The following is a 21,884-nucleotide window of genomic DNA, read 5'->3' as shown; positions in this document are numbered from 1 at the left end:
ATCGGTTCAAATAAATGGGCTCAGTTAATCGGAAAAGCTTCTCTCTTTTATTAGTATAACCTTTGTGAAATTATATATCTTGTCTTACAAGTTATCTAATTAATTAAATTGGGTAAGTAAGTACGTAAAAACAAACAGAGTTGCTAAGGCAGACAATTCATAAATTGCGAGCAATAAAAAGCACCTTCTTTATTACCGAGCATTTTGTTAAAATGTATTGTCACCCACAGGAAAACCTTTCAATTACTTCTCACAATGTAAGAGTCGTGAAACTTTTTGGAAACAATTACGTCAAGTGTTGGAAATTTTCACCCAACTCCGTTTTTAGACGAACGTACGTAATAAGCCACTTTCCTTAATGACAAGACATTTTCAGATCCTTAGCCGGCAACTTTTTAATTTCCCAGTTTGCCCATCCGGTCACCATTAGCATATAGACAGCGGATCCGGAGAGAGTGTGCAGTCATAAAGAAAAGTTTTGATGCCCCTTCCAGCGGCCTTTATTCTTGGGCCACGCATGCCCTGCTGCAATATCCATTTGTGCCCCAAACTCTTTTGGCGATGAACCGGCGAAGTGGTTTGGGGCACTGTCTATAGGTCTGTTCCCCATCTGGTTGCGTAACTTTGCGGCAGTGGTTTTAATTTAAATTGACAACATCAAGCAGTTAAGTACTTGCAGCGACATTTTAATAGCTTGTAAGCCCCACGAGTACCCAAAACTTCCCCTTAACCGAGCGAAAGCTGAGCAAACCCAACACCTTCCCCACTTTCCCACCGAACACCCTCCTTTGTCCGGATGCCACGTCAAGCTAAGGAAAATAAATACAACGGACGCTTATTTACATATTCCCAAACGTAAATACGCGCCATTTTTATTTGCTCCACGTTTTTTTTCTGTTCTTCTTTTTTTAATGCATATTCGGGCACTCAGCAGGTCTTTGTGGGGTTTTACAAAATACCCTGTGAATGAGAAGGGCTAATGGGTATAGAAAAATATTATAAATTTTAATAGTCAATATTCTGAAGAAACAAATTTGTATTTAACTTTTGTGAAGATCAAAACTACATTATTTTACCCAAAAACAATTTTACAATTTGTAATTGCAATTTACAGGATATCTAAAAGTTGATATACCCTTAAGCTCTCCCCGCTTTTCATTTGATTTCATTCTTTTTTCTGGTCGTTTTTAAGAAAGAATTTGCATAAAGTGAAAACAAGCATTTTAATTTCACCCGACGTAGCAAAAATGAAATGTGCGACAGCATATACGAAGCGGTAGTAAACGCTGCCATTTACCGCTGGCGAACGCAAACGCCACTCCTGCCGTTTTGGCTCCCCGAAAATCCCCAGAGCGTTAAAAAGTTTTGCAAAGTGAGGCGAGCCCGATGGAAAAAACGCAATGGAAGGTAAGTAAAGGGGCGACAGTCGTAATTGTCGAGGACCGGCCAAAACGAGATGCGTTGGAGCGGGGAAAAAGCGCAATGCCAGCAGACAAAAACAAACCAATTTAAATTAGACGACCCCCGCTGGCTGGATCTTCCACGTTTTCTTTCGGCTGTGGGGATAAAGTGTTGAAAACTTTCGGTATCAACTTTTGACATTTGCCGTGCACTAAATGGAAATTCGGGCCCGGATTAGGCAAAGTGTCCGAGAGCGACTGCAAGCGATGATAAATGTCTGCTCTGGTCAACACTCTATTTAAAAATGTATACACTCTGAAATAAATTAGACAATATTTAAGTACAAATTTTACTAAATGTTATTTATTTAATTATACCTATAATACATCCTGCAATAAAAATGAATTATCTACTTAAGAAAATTATAAAAATGGAACTTTCCATTTTTTGGCTTCCACAATTGAACAATCAAGTTTTTAGTGGAAAAGTCACCAGTTTAAGTAATTTTAATAATAAATAATACATTTTAAATTTTTTTTATTTTTTAAAGGTATATTGTTCATTTATTAAAAATTTTTTTTTTTTTTTTTTGGTTTCATAAATTCTTTCCAGTGCCTAAGGTAAACATTATGAAAACAATTTCTGGACAGTGCTTTTGTGCTAGTGCTATTCCCACTCTCGATGTGGGGAGTCCCCATTTGAAATGGGACACATGCCACGCTGGCAGTTTAATATAATTTAAACCTAAACACATACCATGGCAGACACACACTTATGCCATATCAAGAGGTATTTGTCTCGCTTCCTCCGGGGGGTTTGTCAAGTAGCCGCCGCGTCTGCCATTTGACGCTCGGTCCCATAAATTACCAGACACTTGGCAGGGAACCCAGTATACCGAGGGCATCTTCACATTTCTGGTTAGTCATTTGCCTGCCCCCTCTCTCATACACACATCTAGACACAAAAACAAAACTATTAAGTGGGCATAAAACTGGCTACGGTCTATGGGTATTTCCCGCCCAGAAAGCTCAAGGACCTCTTCTATTTTGCTGGGAGGCGGGGTCAGTTGATGGTCTTCGTTACTGTGAAGCAACCCTCGGACTAATGGAATATGCAAAAACATTCCTGGAGATATAAAACAGGCAAAGAGGCTTAATAAATCCCATGGATCCTACATTTAGGAGAATGTCTGTGCTCATGGCCAAGGGCGGATCATAAAACTAAAGCACTCCAGAGCTTAACCCAAAGATATTGAATGTGTGCTATGCTCTATTGAAAGATTTAATGTGATTAAACAAAAAGAAAAACAATATTTGTGTGAAATTAATATTATTGAAGGGATTGAAGCCATTGTAAAACATGCACTAATTATCTGGATGTCAATTTTTTGACTACCAATTAAACAGTGTATTACCTAATATTTTTATAAAATTTGTTTTTACTAATTTAAATTCAGCTCAAGCTGCAATTGCATGCGTAAATTACTATTTATCGTGCATTTATTGGAAACTAATTTGGCATTGATTTCAATAAATTTGCATTTAATTGATCGGACTCGTGTTTTTTGTGACACAATTCACTGCGCTAATTGACAAAACCGAGCGAAAACAAATGGGAAAAGCCGTGGCCAACAGGTACGGACAGATATTGCATGTGCAATGAGCCAAGTTCTTAATTGGATGAACTGAGGAATCCCCACTTTCACCCCCTCAGTTGGACCAACAAATACTTTGCCACCTTTTTTGGCGAACTGTTTTTCCCTTCTGCCCTTCTCTAGACATTGTCAAGTGCAAAGTTTATTTTCTAGGCTGGCGGGGAAAAATGTCTCCTGGGACCGTCGGCATCGCTCGAGTGGAGTCTTCCTGTCTCTCCTTGAAGGTCCTGGGTTTCTTTTATCCGGGGGTTGTGCATTTAGCTGCTCAACTTCGACGGGGGTGGAGCTCAAATGTCAAGGATGCGCCTTGCACGGGGGTTGGCCAGGTCTAAAAAGTCAATCACAATTCCCAGTGCAATCACAGCACGCGTATTAATATTTAAAGAGGTCATCGGAATTGGTTCCCCTGTCTTTGAGCCCACTTATTGGCTCAGAAGTGTGCGGAGTTTGAGATAAGACGTCGCAATTTTGTGGCCTGCAATATTTTCCACTTATTTGGCGATTTGTTGCAGTTAAGTGGCAGCATCAACCCCAGATGTTCCTATCTAGATCCATTTTATGTCTGGCAATTTTCGTGCTCCATCTCCTCTTGTTTTATGATTTGTCTCAGTGTGGATTTCGCTTTCACTGTTGCATTTTTAATACCAAGCCTGGGATTGATTTCGCATTTACATTCGCTCGGATTCGTTTTCGGATTCTCCACCTTTTATTTATGATTTTACGCCAAGGATATGCATCTTGAGGATACACAATGACAGGCTCTGTCTGCTAGCCGTCTGGTAAAACTTGTCTAGGAAAACGCAAAGTGAAAACTTTCCCTTTTTGTCACTGTCTATTCAGATCCCTTTGTATCCTCCGCCCGAACTCGGCGGCATTTCAATTACGTTTCCCTCGCAATCAATCACACTCAAAGTTAGAAAAGCTCTTCTCCACATCCCGGCAGCCAAAGAGTGGAAAAACATTTTGCATTTCCCTCTCTGAGTTATGCTAAGTGATTTTCCCATTGATCATTTGTCTGAAGTATTGGACATTTAGATTTACTTTTGATTTGATTCTGGCGCTGTTAAATGGTGTCAGTAAAGTTAAAATAATACTATTAATATAATATTTTATAAATTTTTAAAATCATTTTATTAACATTCAAGGTCTAAAAGAAATGGTAACTTTCGCTTAGTTTAAAAAATATGGAAAATGTTTCCCTTAAGAAACCTTTAAAGTTATAAAAATTACTCCCATAGTTTTTTATTTACTAATTTACCAAACTGTTTTTTATGCCAACATTAATAATTCCCCGTGGAATCCAGTACTTACCTCGTACAATTTTCTTATAATTTGTTATGCCAGTTGCTGGCCAAACTTTTAATTCAACAGCAAAACCCGAATGAATAAAATTATGCCAAGGCAAATGAATTAACACTTTTGGGTGTACATTCCTCGGCACCGATCCCCCGTTGTGCCACGCCCCCTTCCCTCCCCGCCCCTTCAGCATCCGTTTGTTGCCCCCTGTCACCGCTCAACTTTCTGATATAATTCCTGGCTGAAAAGTTTTGCCGCCAGCGAGTGAAAAAGGGGAAAGAGCCCGGCTCAAACCGGAACTTCCGTGCACTGCTCAAGTTCTGGGCCGTCGCTTCGCCTCCGTTGAAAAGAATCTCTTCCGCCGCCCCCTTTTTGGTTATGGGGGCGTGGCGGCAAAATAAATTTGTATTGTTTTGTGTCCGGGGGCAAGAGGCAAGTGGCGAGTGGCGGCGAGAGGCCAGAGAGCAAACAATGCGAGCTGTGAGAGCTCAAAAACCGCAGCCACTAAATGCATTACGTGAAGGGGTAAGTGGGCGGAGTGGAAAAGCGAGGAAAATCGGGGAAAAGCGAGACTGCCTCCTGCTCCCCTTTTGCGGCTACACTGTAACGGCTTTTGTGTGGGCGGGTGAGAGCTGGCTTTGGCATTGTTTTCCTGCACGGATATCCTTAATGAGTGGAACTGGGCCGCCGTCTCTCCTTCTGCTCCTTCTGATGCTTCTGAAGCTTCTGTTCTTCTGTCGAGCAACAGCAGCTGCCGCCCCCAAAAGCAGCAGGCCATCATAATTACCCCGCCCACTTGGCAACAACCCCACTCCATCCATCGCCCTCTGGACCAACACCACCCCCCACCAAGCTGACAAACACACTCAAGAAAACCGAAAACTGGGGAGCAGATGAATTCCTGGCGGGGGTTTCTTCGCATCTCTGACCACATGAGCACATAAATCTTCGGGGACGGCGACGGTGGCTCCCCCTGACGGACGGACTGGGAAAACTACTGTGGTTGGAGAGGTGTCAAAGAACTTTTATGAAATATGGCTTGACAGCCGGTATAACTGCTTATAAATGCATTTAAAGTTAAACAAATGTGTGGTTAAGTGTTGAAATAAATCATGCAACTTTAAATATTCAATGTGTGATAAGCAAGTGTATCATTAAGGAGAATATTTTTTTTTTAAGATTAAAAACAACACAAGATATATCAATAGCTGAAGAATATATCATTTTAGAGTAACACAGAATATATACTTGATTACAGTAAAAAGTTCTTAAATTTTCATAAATATCCCTTTTAATGCATTTTAAATTTTATTTATTTTTTCTTTACCATTTACTTTTGTCCCACTGTACAATCAGTCCCATCGTTATGGCCGTGTAATTATCACGATGATCACTTTTCAACATTACCAAAGCGAGGAAACTTTTATATTAAAAGTAAACTTATGACAAACGAGCAACAGAAGGGCAGCTGAAAGAAGGAAAAAAAATGGAATCCTGGACAGGACTCACACCAACACTACCGCACACACGTCAGCTTGTAAGTGTATGTGTGTGTGTGTGTGGGGGTGCCCATTGTCAAGTGTAATTTATCATTCAGTCAACGTCCTTCGATTGCAGTTTATCTTCGGAACTTACTTTACTGGGTCGTCACTGTAATTTCTCTCTCCTCCACTATATCTTTCCCCCCGATCTCTCCGTTGGTTTTCCTTTCACACTGGGCACGATTTTCTCCCGGTTTCCCTTTTCCCACGAGTAAAAGCAAAAGGAAAGTATATTAGGGGAACAACAAGGATATTCCCTCGGAGTTGTTATTGTCCCGGCTGTAAAATGAATGGCAAATCAGGAAAATCTGACCCCCAGGTTGTTAGTTTCCTTGCAAGGATTTTTAAAGCCAATGGGAGCAAAATAGCAATTAACATGGATTTTGAAGCATCGACCTCGGTTTTTCCTTCCTCTTTCCTCTCGGCTCTCCTGGTAATAATCGGAAATAATTGAAGAAAAGCAGAAAGAGCAGGGAACATCGGAGGAAAAAAGAGGATATTTATCGGACTGAAAAGATAGAAACCGGGGCAAGGGTCACATCCTTTGAAGGATGTTTGTGTGTTCAATTTGTAGCGTTTTAATTGTTTTTCATGCGATCTAGAACGGAGGATGGAGGGGCTAAGATGGGTGTTTTGCCGGCAACTAAGGTGCACCACCGCAAGCCACTGAGCTAATTTTGATTGCGGTGCATGCAACGGCATCAGCAGGTGAACGGCGACGTCGGTTGCTAATTAACTATGCCACTGATGTTTGGTTCGATTCAGCAGATTGCCCTCAAATGCGGGTTAGCAGGAAGTTTAAATGCTTAATGCCCTCGGGGAATACAAAGCCCCTGGCAGAAGTCAGTCAATGCAGTCGGGGGAATAATGAATAGGTAACAGACTTTTGAAGACTCTTAAAATTAATTTTTTTCTGGAGTGATTGAAAATGTGTTACTCGAATTCACAGACCCTATATCTATCATATCTGTATATTGTAATAACAAATAGTTCATTTTGATATTTTAGTGTATGGTAGAATTTAATAAATATATTTGTTGCGCAAAAAACTTAAAATTTAACAATAAAGTCTAAACTGTTTTCTCTTTACAAAATAAGTTATACAAATGCATCGGCATTTAACGGTTATCCTGTAAATTCAAATGTTACTCGTTACTTTCTTGATTCTCGATTTCTCTCTGTTAATATATCTCATGTTTCTCCCAACAATTTTGTAAGCAGAAGAGAGCAACGGAATTCCGGTTGTAACTCCGAAAATATTGTTTATTTGGCTAATGCGCAGACTCAACACTTTTGCCGGCAGGATTCAGCAACAAATGTTTATGTTCGGGGCTGTGATAATAAACAAACTTGGCTGGGACTAGAAAAAGTTTTTCTTTGGAAACAGAATTGCTTTTTAGTAAATAAGAACAAATTATCAATTTTATAATAAAAATATTTATAAAAATATACAAAGTTTATATTTTATTCTGTAAAGTATCATGAAAGGTTGTAAATATTGTTAGATATTTAAAGAGAAAACAAAATATATATGATGAGCAACATATTGTTGAGAAATAGCAATCCTTTGAAAAGACTGAAAAGAATTCTTATCACTAGACCCGGCCAAGTTCCCTTACATCCTTTAAATGCCGTTCTTTTCCCCGGATTTTCCCCCGCCGAAACAGCTGATTTCCCTGCAGGAATTTACTCCGAAAAGTCCGCTCATTTTCCCCAGGCGAGTTACGAAAAGCCCGAGTGGCGACGAAGTTTGGAACTCACCACCCGTCGAACATTTCTGTGGACTGTTCTCGGTGTGAAGTCCTCAGAAGGAGCCCGCATATCTGGCTTAACACTGAAAGCCGTTCAGTTGAGTTTTGGTTACTGCCGCCAACGGTTTGCGAGCCGAAAGTGAGCGCGTGTCGAGCTTTTTGTGTGGCGTTGTTGGTTGTTGGCCAACTTCGTGGGCGATTGGCAGCAAACATAAACAAACGAAGTGCGATTTTTCTCGGAACCTGACTAATTGATATCACGGACATGGGCCGGCTAGACTTTGGCCAAACTTGGCCTGGCCAACAGGAAGCGGAAGCATTTTGGCCGCAAAATACATTGTAAACTTCATGGGAAATGTAACGAATTGTGTGCGAATAGAATACTACAAGGAAGTCGAGCAAAAATCGAGCAACACGAATATATATATATATAGCTATATTCCTGTGGGAGACGCTCCCACTCGCGTGAGGGTGTGTGTGTGTGCGCCCCCGTGTCGGTGTCGGTGTGTGTGTGTGTCTGGTCGGGCTGGGCAAATAAATGCTCTTGCTACGCTTTTTTAGCCAGTTTATCTTAAGGCGAAATACTGTAAAAAATTGTAAAATGGATTTACGTTTCGTATTCATCGTTTTCCTGCTCAAGTGGACCCATGCACAAGGTAAGCACAAAACACGAAAAAAATACTCGTACAACTCAAACTGAATGAGGGAAAAAACCCCATCCTGGTCATGGGTTTCCTTCCTTCCTTTCTGGGTGTTTGACTGGCATTCTCTGTTTGTGCAGCTGCCACAACTTGGGGCAGGCAGAGTGGGTGAAAAACGAATGGGGATGGATCGGGGTGCAATTCAAGTGCAGTTCACCCGGCCTGCAATTGCAAATATTCCATAGAAAATTGCTCAACAGAGAGAAGTGCAAGCTCGTGAATGTATGACATTTGTATGGCTGTGCGATCCCGTAATGAGTTGCATTTAACTCATCCAACTCAGCCAACTCACTTGGCCGAGATGTTTTGGGAGCCCGGCATATTTATGACGATTGCCGGCAGGTGTTGAATGGAGCTGAAAGCTCGTCCAAAGGCATCCCTGGGATGTCAGGCTCGAATGCATCTCAATGCGGGATTATTGATACGCCAGGTTGTCTGGGAATCCGCATTCCACAATCAGACATGTCCCACAAACAAAAATACTTGGGATAAGTTGAAATGTCTGTGCATTAAGTCTACCAAGCATAGAAATCACTTAGATTCATGTGCCACATTGAAATAAGTTGAAACAAAAATAGTAGATATTAATTTCCTTTACAAAATAATTAGGGTTTACCCTAATAAATAGAGCTATGCCTCCTTGAATATTCTGAATTAATTTCCTGCTCATTTCACCATACAGTAACTTAACTTTACTTGCCAGATTAGCATATTTCCTGATTTGCATTTATTGGCCCAAACTTGCAGATAACTTTGAGGCATTTACGGAACCATTCCATCCGCCCAAACATACTTATACGCAATGCATTGATTACTTCCTCTGCGAAACTTTGGCCAACTATAATTCATAACTCTTGCTTATCTCGCCATTAAGTTGTAGCCATCAAATGGGAATTCGCATGTGGAAAACTTTTATGCCAGACGCAAAACAATTTCCGCAGCTTCCACCCAAACAAATTAGTGGAAAATGTTTTGGCAACGAGAAACGAGAATCCCCCCGGGCTGGCTAACTAACCGAAATGAGTACGAATTCGAGTCGTGGGCCTGAATACAAGTGAGTACTTGGGGCCATGACTCAAGCGGACTGCTTTTGTTGCATAAAATATGCGCGTTTAATAAGGGGCTTCCCACACTGCCCCCAAAATGTGTGGCATGAATATGTAAATGTTGGCCGCCCACACAACAAAAAAAAAAAAAAAAAAAACGAAAACATTTCTGCCCCGGCCACAAATGATACAAAAGATATTTCATATTTTCCGTAGGTACATGCACGTATGTACGAGTATGTGTATACATTTCCATTTTGCCGCTGTTCAATTTGCGTTCTTTACGCTTCGCTCTCCTTTTTTGGTTAAGGGCATTTTTATTATGTAGTTCATGCATGTAAACGAATTCAATTGAATAATATCCTGTCATTTTGTTGTTACATCCTCTTCGGGCTACCCATTATCCCCCGCGCGAAGTTTCACCCGTTTTCCCCTCGAATTCCCCCAGTTTGGCATGTCAAAATTTTTATCAGCGCACAAAATCCGCCAATGCAGGATGAAGGATATGGAGGAGTAAATAAATAAATCCCGACAACACGCGTGTCCCTGTTCCCGTACATCTCCATCCTGCTCCTGCAGATCATCCTTCCCGCTTTCCCCGCATTCCCTGAAAAGTATGCAATAAATTTCGAGCAAAAAATATATTGGCATTTTAGTGGGTTGGTTGCTCTCTTCGCGTGTGTGCGGTGTGTCCAATAAAAGAAAATTAAATACTTCTGGGAAGAGATTCTTCTTTGAGTACATTTTATTGTTACTCAGTTTTTTAAGGTTTTAAAAATATATATTACACGTTATGTAGTTATATTATAAATATTCAAACTTACCATCTTTTTGGTATTCAAGGTACTTTGTTCTGTAAATTTTCACATTATTATTCAACCCACTTTCATTAAACTTACTTTTCTTATTTCTCTTGCATTTTGCCCAATTTGTATGCCATTTTCCATAATGGCTCCCAGTTGCTGGCCATACTTTCCGATTGCCAACTTTCCTCAACTTTGCTTAATTTATAAATTATGCATTTTGCAGACAACGTTACCAGGCAATTATCATTTTTCTGTTGAATTGTTGTCCCGCTTGTTTTTCGGTCGAAACTGAAGAAAGTAGGCTACGCAAAATTAATTTCTTCTGTGTGTTTTTGCCCGAGTTGCTCGGCATGTGCGTGTGCTTATTTATTTGGCTGGGATTCAAGAAAGGACTTGGCTCGGTTGTCTTATATTTTTGGGCCTCGTGCCTGGCGGCTAGCAAAAGCAAAGGGCATAAATTTATTTGGCAAAAACACAGGAGCAACGAACGGAGGAGCAGGAAAAAAGTTTTGCAGACCGGAATATTAATGAGTATTTAACCTAAATTGTTGCTGCCTTTGATAAGTGCCATGAAATATTCCCCTTGTAAATGCCGAATCTATTTTTGCCCTCTCTGCCCTGCGGCATCAATGGCAGACAGGAAAACTTGCCATATCTCTGCGGAATGTGTGGGTCTTCCCTCGGAACTCAGGCATTAAATTACTTTAAAGGAAAGGGAAAAAAGGGTTAAATTATTTTAGATGGTACGACGAACCCATGAACGTTTGCCTTTAAGACTTTTCTCCGGAATAACTCTGGGGACCAGCACGAATTTTGCTCTTTTCCGACATCCTTGTTGGCGTCCTGAGAATAGGTATTATTTGGCCAGACTCGAGTTAATTGAAAAGGTGAAGGTATTTATGCCAAAAGGGAAAAGGACCTGGCCAGCAAGTAATAAAGTAATATGGAATTAATTTGGAGTCTATTAAATATAGAAATATTTTAGAAATTGACAGCCAGCTGGAAATGAGAAAATATTTGCTTGGGAGTTTATTAACCACAGTGGTAATTGACTAGGATAAATTAAGTAGAGCGAAACGAGGAGAAAAATTTGTCTGTATGTGGAGGAGTATCACTCAAATGTTTGTTTTTTTAAGCTTTGTTCTAATCAATTACGGGAAATATTCTAAAAACATAGACAAATATTTGGACCACTTAAAATTTGAATGTGTAGTCGACTATTTATTTTAGCCAATTTCCACTGCTTTTACACACACAAGTTCCATGCAAAGCAATTACCAGTTTCCAGTTGTATTCACAACGTTGGTCCTGGCAAATTGTAATTTATCTTAGCCTTAGGCCAAAGGACAATTCAGGCAGATAGTCCTGCGACACACACATACACACACACGCATAGTTACACATTGACACACGAGGGAAATTTTAATTAATTTCTGCATCAATTGAACGGCTGTCATAATACAAATAAAAGAGAAGCGCACACAGGGATACTTGTTTATTTGTTTGCTGGGGCAAACGCACTAATCAAACAAAGCTCACAAAAGGACATGAAGGACATGCCATTAAAAGCGATCCATGGGCCCCACTCATAATCGCCATATTTTGATTAAGTTAATTAAGCGATTTCTCTTCGGTGTTTTGTGTATCGGACCAATGCTAATCCTCTCCCACACTTTTGATTCCCCCATTGAGGCGAGATTACCCGCTGAGATTCAAGTGTTTGCCATGTGGAAACATAATTCATTCCATTATTATCCAAACTGGGCCAACAACAATGGCACAGCGGGTAACAAAAACTGCAACAACAGCAATGAAAATAACAACGGCACGGAGCGGGGCAATTGAGCCTAATGAATTGCCATAGTAAACGTGGCTGAAGCAGCTGGCAAGGCGCTTGTGGCCCATCAAAACTTTAAAGTGCTCAAGCTTGCCATTAAAAATGGAGGAAGCGAAAAAATTAACACTGGCAAAAATACGGAAATACGGAAACAAAAACATCAACAAAAGCCAGGAGTATTTCCATAATGAACCGAGGCGAAAGTTTTGCGCTCTCGCCGGGGAACGAGAAAGTTTGGAAAGCGTGTTGGGAAATTGGTTATTATACTAAGCCAAAAGAAGAATACTATCACTGGCTTGCTTTTCAGAACTCTAGCGCAAATATAAAGTTATCTTTCTTCAAGCAAAAACAAAGGAAAAAGTGGTGAAAAATTCAATGAATTTTAAACTGGATCCAACCAAATTCTAGAGTTGTTTATGAAATCAAGAGACTTCCTAAACCCTTTTCCAAATCCTCGACAACCCACTGTATCTTGTTAAAAATAGAGTGCCTGAGTATGACGACATAAACAAGTGTTAAGCATATTTTTTTACGACAAGTTTGATATTTTCCCGCCCCCATTTCCCACCAATCTGCCATTTTCCACCGCCGTCTAGCAATCATAAAGCACTGCGAAGGCGGCGGAAAAAAAAGTGAGGAAAAATAAGAATGCCATGCGGTCAGTGATGATGTCTGGAACTCCCAGCCAACTCCACCTCCTTTCTGGCATTTTCCGCGCATTTTTCAAATACTTACCCTTTGGCCTGGGAAGCCGGAAAAAAGGGTCTCTGGACCTGCGGACCAAGTGTCATTGACATTTTAATGTGCTAATGAAGATGACGACCCCAAAAAGCGGAAGAAAAATGCTTAAGTTCATAATATAATCAAATTGTTATAAAAATAGTCGGTTGACAGGCTCCGTCGCCTTACTGTCCAGCTTTATATTGTAATTTTCCCCGCTTTTCCCCCTTTTTTCTCTCGTTTTCTTCATTATCGTCATTGCATTGCGGTGCTTTTAGTTGGTTTTTATTTTTTACAGAGCTGCTCAAGGACCGGCGGTGTTTATGGGTTGTTGCAATTTTATTTATATATTTTGTGGCTTTCATTCTTCTTGGTATTGTGGGTCCTTTGCTGCGCTGGCAGTCAATTATGTCAAAGATGTCGATTCGTGAATGAAAATTGCAGGGCGTTAGCGTAAGCTGCTTTTTGCAGAAGGTTGTCCCTTTTTATTTCGCTTTATCCCCAAAGTGCAGAAAATGTTAAATGTAGGTTATAATTTTAAGTGCAGCAAATGGAGGGACAGAAGGCAAAAAAAAGATTGAGTGGTTCAGAGCTGACAAAACTGAAATTGAAGGGGGCGTAAAAGTTTTTCCTCTAGAACATTTGGCCAGGCTAAATAAACGGAACTGCAGTAATCAAGAGAGAAGTTTATAATTGAAGAACTTCATTTCCGCATAAGTTCATGAATAATGGAGTCGTTAACAATTTCAGTTGGAAATTTAAAAAAGTTTGAGGATAAATTAGGCTTGAAATGTGACTAAATTTAAGTTTAGCTAATCTACTTTCATCTGTTAAGATGTTCTCTCCGCTTTTATGGGCGAAGGCCAATCTGGTGCTCCATTTAAACTTAAGTCGAAAACTCTTATCAACCCCAAGCCTTAAGCAGCTTCATCTCTGGGGCACTTAAATTTTAAATGCCATTTGCTAACCCTTTCTGCCTTTCTGCCGCCTTTTTATGACTTATAATTTTTGCCAACTCATTGCCTTTGACTTTGCCAAGGAGAATGGCAGCCACACTTTTGGACTTCACCATTTGTTGCGCCGGAAATATCCAAGAAGTCTGCATAATTTATCAATGTCAAAAGCTGGCCTGATGATGAACGCTCCGAAATTGCCAAGACAGCAGATTGTTGCCAAGCCCGCTCCATTGTCCTTTCTCGGCGAATCGATAAACTGACTTGTTGCCCCGACAAGAAAACAGGGGGATAGGCCATAAAATTTGAGCTTTTTAACAAGCAAATCGAATGAAAGGCCGACGACGGGGATAATGTTGATATGAGCGCACAAAAAATAAGCAGAGAAAAGAAAAGAAATGAAATGAAATGAAAAGGACATGCCCGCTGACCCGAGTCCAAGCTGCTTATCAATGGGACGAGCTAAGCATTCCATTCGGCTCCTTCTTTTGTTGACTTACCTTTTGTACGGCCAGTCAGGACATTTTATATTTATTAAAAAAGAAGCAAGAAGCTGCAACAACAAACAACAACTTTCGCTCCGTTTCTGGGTTTTTTGGGTAATAGGCATCCGGTCATAAAAACATGAATTGTGGCTCTTAGCAGCAAATCCAATTGGGCATAAATCGGCTTTGTCGCCAGCACATGAGATGGATCCTTCCTGGTCCTTTTGCGGGGGATTCCCTTCCTTCTCCTTGAACATCTTCCTCCCCCCCAGATTCCATTTAGGTTCTCAGGTTCAGGTTCTGCTCGTTTTATGGCTTTGCTCGGCTCTCCATTGTAGGCTTTATTTTATGTGCATTTAGGCACAATGCGCTTATTGACTTAATGACAAATGTAGTTAGGCAACACAATGACTGACAATGCACTGCGAGAAATGTTGACATTTAAATGGGAAATTAAAAGTTGGTAAAAATTAATAAAAGGGTATTTAATATTTTATTCAAACCTTCATTCATGGGTAGGAATAACAAAAAGTATATCAAATAAAATTGAAGTAGTAGGAATAGGTTATCCTGGTTCCTGTTCCTGATTTCCTTGCCTGTTTTCCTGCTTTCCGCTGCCGTTAACGTTTCTCCGGCTGTTTGTGAGCCAAAGTGCTTGAGTTTCCTATTATAAGGGACTTAACTGAAATTGCATTGTGGCCTGCATCCTGCACTTGTCACCGCCAGCAGCCCCGAGCTATTTTCTTCTTCATTCTCTGCTGCTTTTCTCAAGGATGTTGACAAATTTACAAACGCGAAAGTGAATTTTCTTTCAATTTTGTTGCAACGACAGCCGGAGCCAGGAGCTTCTTATTCCGATCACCCCTCTCTTTCTCTCCCCCGCAGACGTCTCGTTCGCTCTTCTGGAGTTTTCCCTTTATCGCCCGATTTTCCTGGCAGGCAGGATGCGCGCCTAAGTAGTTTTTGTATAATTGCACTCGTCATTGTCGCCGTCGACATCCTTGTTGGGGATCCTTGTCTTCCCCTCAATTTCTCACTTGTCTTTCCCTCCCTTTTCCACCTATCTACCCCTCTCTTTCACCCCTTAGCAGGGGGTTACCCCGCGGCTGTGACAACAACAGCAATTAAGGAATGTTAACAAGCGCACTTTTCAACTTTGGCTCCCGGCCCTCTGTTGCACTTCAAAGGTGTGCCGCTGTTTGTGTATGGGTTTTTCTCCAGGTGTAGAAGAGTGTGTTGTGCCACGCCCTTTTGCCTCTTCTCTGTGGCTTTGACAGGGTATTTATTCACGAATGTTACTTAAGCATATTAAGGAACAGAAAGCCTTATTTTTTACAAATAAGATATAAGATTCAAAGGTATGTATCTTTTTATCTAACAGTCAAAAAAGAACATATATATTTATATATTATTTATGTATATACATATTTTTGTAAACTGCTGGTACGCCACTCCTTAAGACCATTAAAAACTATTCGCTAACCCAGTTCAAGGCAGTCAACCCTAACATCTGAATTATTCATAAAGCCAAACACTATAACCCAGTTACATTCCCAATCAGACGATGATTGACACATTGCCTTTGAGCACTCAGAACGCCGCCAATTAAAAATCAATTTCAAAGGGGCATTCCTACGCCGCCGTTTAACAAATCTGAAAATAATTGAAAGTTAGCAGCATAAATCCCAAAAACAACTACCCGTCTGAGGCAAAACTACGGCATAGTTTTTAAAATTCCCCCGTTGACAATTAAGTTAAACAGAAAACACAACAAGGAGCCGGAGAAAGGCCTAAACAAAACCAGTCGCAGACATAAACAGAAGCAAAACAAAAGCAAACTGAAATGCGTCAAAGGCACGCAACCCTAAAAACCGAAGAGGATAATGGGATGAGGGGTTAAAGGACGTGTGGGTGGGTGACAGATACATCCGCCCACCCACGAGAAAGGAGGAAAACTGGTTTAGGTTTCGGTTTCCTTTTCTGCTGGTTAGCAACCCTAATTTACTTTTAATAACTTCATAGGCAGAGCTCAAAACACGAAAAAAAAGGTGAGGGGGCGAGCATTAAAAGTGTCCTTTTTCACATGGCCAGAAGAAGAAGGACGAATGTGGCGGCGTTAATTTCGATTTTGCTTAACGAGGGTTAAATGCCCGCCTCGCTCCAAACAGTTTAACGCAACTTGTCAGAGTTTGTCAGCGGCAAACGTTGGCAGCCAACGGGGCGTATGAGCGATATCGATAACGATAATTACACATGCAGACGAGCTGCTTCTCCCCCCTATTTTTTTTTACTTTCTCCCACCTCTGCAACGCATTCAGGTGAAAAATTCAATTTGCAACGTGCAGATAGGCCCGCCAGGCCGAACATGTCTAAGTGTGTGATTGGGTTTCGCATGGGCTGGAGTTTCATTCCCCTCGTTTTTTTGGGGGAAAAAACTCTATAGGATGGGCATTCCGAATTTGGATGGCTGGTGGCTTGAGGCACATCAAGTGTGCGGCTGCATGACTGAGTGACTTTGCTGTCAGAACATAGATTTGTGATGCAAGCGATGCCGAAAAAAAGAAGTCAAGCAAAACGCAACCAAGAAGTAGACAGATGACAGGCTCAAGTATGGGGACCATGAAGATGATATCGTGTCACGATTAGGTGGAAAAATAAAATAATAAAATAAATGAATAAGTTATCCTTACTTCCTGTTCTATAAGTAATAAAAACTCATTATTGATACAGTACTTTAGGAATTACATACCTATTGTATGCTATAATATAACTCTTTAATCTGTAAATATAATCGTTTCGGATAACAACTTTAAGCCCTTTTTAAGTTCCATCTCTAATCGCGTTCACAGCTGCAGACGGAAAAATCGAAGACCAAGAAGAAATCGAAAAGACACAGCCCAAAATCGAAGGGGGAACCAGACTTTGAGTGACTGAAGCGGAACTGTGAACGCCAGATTCTGTGATTTGATGCCATGTTCTGGTGGTGGTGGTGGTTGCGATGACGCCTTTGCTGGTTTTCCAGCTTCAGATTCAGATTCGTATTCGGATTCTAGCTCCATCTGCAGCTCCTTCTCCATGCTTTCCATTTTGGTTGAGCCCAATGCCATTGCCATTTCCATTGCCTGCTTTTGACAGTCGTTTTGCAAACATGTCGAAGCCATTAAGACAATCATGCGTTCGTTCTTCTCGGCCCCCAAAGTCCCCCCCCCTTCGACTACACCAAGTGTTTTTTTCGGAATGCTCCTTCTGCTCACACTTCCCATTCCGATTCCTGCAGATTTTCCCCCACCTTCTCTATATTTTTTTTTCTCTGTGTGCCGGATCGTTTTGTGATGCATGTTTTGTTTTTGAAAAATGGCTGTCGCGTCACTTCTATTGTGTTTTTGAGTGTTTGTCCTTCGTTCTCCTCATCTGCCTCTCGCTTTCGTCTGTTTGTCACAAAGATTTATGCGTTGCAATTTACACAGGAACGCTGAAAAAAAGAGGAGAAAAATATAGAAGTGCGGCAGAAATGTTTGCCCAGCGCTTAGATTGAGTGGAAGTCCTTTTGGTGGGCACTGCGGAGGTGTTGAAACGGATTCCAATACTGAAGAAGGCTTTCGCTGCTCTCCATCACTTTTTTTTCACTCCTGTCTCTTTGAAGGACTATACAAGTCTAGTGGGTGTGTTTTTTACGGAACCATTTCTGCTGGTTGGTATGCATTTATTCATCAGGGTGTTAAATTACTCAAGTGGTTGGGAAATTCTATTAGTTTTTATGATGCTGATAAATTGATTTAGAATAAAAGAATGATACTATTATAACAAATTTATTCGCTTAACGATTTTTACTCATTTAAGGTACATTTTTATATATTTTATTTAGCAGGACTCTCAAATGTTCTCTTATTTTATTTCTTAATTTGGCTTTATAGTACAATTAAACACGAAATTTTTGTTACCATGCATTTTAATCAAAAGTTTGCAGCTCACTGAAACCAATTCAAAATAATATTCCGGTTGGGTTGAAAAACTTAACGACTTATGAGTGGGCATAAAACGGATCCGGAACTAAATTATCCCATATTTCAAGGGGGCACATGACACGCCCACTCCTATAGAACACCACAAAACAGACACCTCCCCCGAAAATGAAAAACCCTCTCGTCAGACCGAAAAATAAAACGCATTGCAGCATAAAAAGTTTCAGGGGACCATAAAAAGCCGGGGACAAACTAATGAAAGGAGCCAAAAGGGGGATGGAACTTGCCCCAATCGTTATCGCAACAAAAACAAGGATAACGGATAGCGGAGGACAGGACGGGACAACAAGGACTATAACGACAGATTGAACCCTTCGCTTTTAATGCAATTAAGTTTAATTGAAAATTTTCACTCCGAAATTATGAGGCGAACGTGTCGGAGGAGAGCGAGAGTGAGGGGAAAACGGCAATCAGGCAGATAGAAATTAACATGAACACACTGTTATGGTGGAGGAGATATCCTGGGTGCTTGGCACGTACTCGTCCTCGTCCTTTCGTCCTGTCGTTTCTGACTGAAAGCAATCAAGCGTTCAAATCACTAGCCCCAAAAAGCCCAAGTTTTCTTTGATGCTGCGTGATGGAAAAGCGGGGGCGGGGGTGGAGGTAAAGGGGGCGTGGTTAGCCGGCAGGACTTTATTACAAAACAAACAAGGAGGCAACAAAGTGAGACGGGAATACCGATACCCATTCCCCCCTCTCGGCATTTAACTTATCTTTTATCCTGATTGCTGTTGACGATGACAGGGATAATGATGATGATGGCGCCTGGCCACGGACTCCTGTCCTCCTGTCCGTCCGCCGATTTCAGACTTTCCTGTTACCTGTTAGCTGTGTTACCTGTTAGCCCGGATAGGATTTGTGTTTGAACAAGCGAATGGCGCTTGATTTTAATTAGCATTTGACACAGCAGCTTGACAGCTGCCAGATCCTTGACTCCTGGCTCCTGGCTTCTGGCTCCCGGCTCCTTTTTCAGCTGCTCCTGCTTGCTGTTTAATGAGCCATCGCCCAACTGGAATGGCAAATGTCCCCGTGTGCAAATAAAAATATCCTTGTGGCTGCTCGTGGACGCGAAAGGAAAAGAAGCGCATTTCCCCAGTAACATTTTACGCTCTACAAAGTTTCGAAACAACAAAGAAAGTAGTTGCTGTCAGTGGAAATTAAACTTTGGCTTGGGTTGGGGTTCAAATGGTCTAGCTGGTTTGCCTGGGAATTTGCTTTAAGAGTTCTGAAGCATTTAGGTAAACTTCATTTCTATTTATGTGCTTATTGATCAAGTTGCTAAAAAGGAGTTCCTTATCACAACATTCAATAGAATCTTTCATTTAAATTTCGCTCGAAAAACACACCTCAATTTCACAAATCTCCCAAGTGCATTTGCAGCTTCAATCGAAGCCCGGCACTAAAGTCCGCACACTTTTGCCAGATAGATCTGGCTGGGAATTGTAACTGGGATAACTGACACTTTCATCCATCCAACCCAGCACAACCCACACAGAGGACCCAGAAGCCCATCCAAGGATTTGTCACCGGATGCACTGCGCCGGAAAATTCAAAGTGAAAACTTTGCATTTGCCCTGTGCGATCCAATGCGATGCGATGGGATGCACGATGTACGATGCACGAAAGTGCTCGTGTGGCAGGATGAGTGTGTGTTTTTGCAGGTGGCACGGTGTCAGGTACGGCTGGCTGGAGACTAAGCTGCCGTTAAGGCTCCAACTGGAGCCAAAACCCGAGCCAAGTGCATCTGCATCTACATGGATTCGTACATATGTACGCCAGATATTGGACACATGCTCCTTTTTTCTGGGAGAGGAAAAGGGCCAAGGGGCCTACCAAAAATGTGGAGCAATAGTTGGCAATGATTCTCCGTAGACAAACTAACCCACATGTGGGAGCGGCAATAGATATGCATACGGCTATGCCAACTGAACAGGGAGAAAAAATGTCTGCCCAAATCTAAGTAAATTATTTTGGCAAAATTGAACAGGAAACTAAATTTGTGTCGGACAACATGTCAATTATTCCTGAAAACAACATATTTAATTAAACAAAATTCCAGTACTAATTGTATTTTCTCAGAGTGCATGTGTATATGCCACAAGTATTTGCACAATTTTTGTCTGTTTCCCCAGTCTCCTCCTCTCAAGATTGTAATGCATTTACCAGGGGGCACAAAACTTTTTACCCAGCTCTCGATGCAAATGTGTGAGCTCTCCCGTGCGTCCTGAATTATTTATTCTCCCTGCACTCTATATGCACAAGTCAGAGTTGTCTAAGCATAAATAAAGTAGAAAAAAAAAATAAATAAATGGGAGAACAAATTCAAGTTTTCCTGGACTGTCGAATGCATCATGACTCTTGAACATTTGAACACTGGTCAAATTCGGTTGGGGGTGTTGTGAACAATTAGAAGAAGTGTCACTTCAGCACACCCCTTGAAACACGAAAAAAAAAACAACAATACTAACAATGGAAAAACAAAGTTAAAAGAAGTGAGTCACTGGCAAACACCCTTGTCTGCGATCAGGGAACAGTAAAATGGTACAATTTATGGTTTGTTTCGGGTTGTTTCAGGCGTTGTTATAGCGCTGGGTGTGCGTCGTTATGATTCATAACTAAACAAGAACAACCAAAAAACTTCTCGACAACATCCCCGGAAACAATTTGCGGCACACGAACACGAGGCGTTTACAAAAGTTTAATTTTACTCACTTTTTGTGGACGGTGGTTTTTTCGTCGGCAAATGTTCACAAAAACTTGGAATTTTTTTTTTTTTTGTTGTTTCATTACAGAATTTATGGTTATATTTTCAGAATTTAAATGCAGACAATTTGTGGGTGTGTACTAATAGAGTTACAAAATGTAATTTAATTTATAGTAAAGTGATGGAAATTTTTAAATGTATTTTTAACCAAGTATGAAGTGTATTATTGTAGGTTTGTTTTCAAGATATTTCTATTCAACTTAATTGCTTCTTCGGCACGTACGGAAATTAGATTTAGGCATGACACACAAAATTAAGGATGATGAACCTCTTCACACATTAAATATACATGTTCAGTCCAATTTGGAGAGCTCCTCCATCACTAAATGCCCCACTGACACCCATCCATTATTGTAGCCTTCGCTTCTTCACATACAAGACACATTTTCCCGAGCAGCTGTTGCTGCGTCTGCTGTTTTTCACGTAAATTATGGCAAAAATTTAATTATTGCATTGGCCGCTCTACTTTACTTTGCCCGCCAGGACGAAGGCCGAAGGACGCAGGGTGGGGATCGGAGCAGCCCGACTAACATAGTTCCTTAGCCGGAGGCAGCAACAAAAACGATAACAACAAAAGTTGTATGTCGAAAAGTGCGCTACTAAAACAATTAGCAAGTCTCCGAGCGGGGCTATAATTAAAACAACAATGGGGATAGGGGAGTGGGGCACTTCCTTCTTATGTGGGGCTGCCTTTGATTGATGATGCAAAAGCAGCTAAAGCCGAAGCTAAGGCCCCGGCTCGCCCCTTGAAGTATGCAACATATACTCGTAAGGAGCTTGCAAAGGCGTTGAAGGGACCCGCACTTTTGGGTGGTTTTTCTGCGGGTGGGAGTGGGTGGTGCAGGCTCTGAGAGCCTTTGTTTTGTTTTTGACCCGCCAGCAACTACAGCGAACTATGCAGTGCCAC

The 21,884-nt window shown here is 41.1% G+C and overlaps 1 protein-coding gene across 1 annotated transcript in view; it reads left to right on the top strand.

The window, feature by feature from the left end:
* The first annotated feature begins 7,723 nt into the window (after positions 1-7,723).
* Positions 7,724-21,884, top strand: part of LOC108101312 (roundabout homolog 2) — a 39,079-nt gene continuing 24,918 nt past the window's right edge. Inside the window, 1 exon segment of the mRNA XM_043207914.1 lies at positions 7,724-8,299. Within this exon segment, the coding sequence (XP_043063849.1) occupies positions 8,182-8,299 (118 nt within the window). The 5' untranslated portion in view covers positions 7,724-8,181.

The sequence above is a fragment of the Drosophila ficusphila genome, unplaced genomic scaffold (assembly GCF_018152265.1).
Source record: "Drosophila ficusphila isolate 14025-0441.05 unplaced genomic scaffold, ASM1815226v1 contig_412, whole genome shotgun sequence".
NCBI classification, from domain to species: Eukaryota; Metazoa; Arthropoda; class Insecta; order Diptera; family Drosophilidae; genus Drosophila; species Drosophila ficusphila.
Note: the sequence above shows the minus strand (reverse complement) of the source record. Positions and strands in the feature narration are given on the sequence as shown.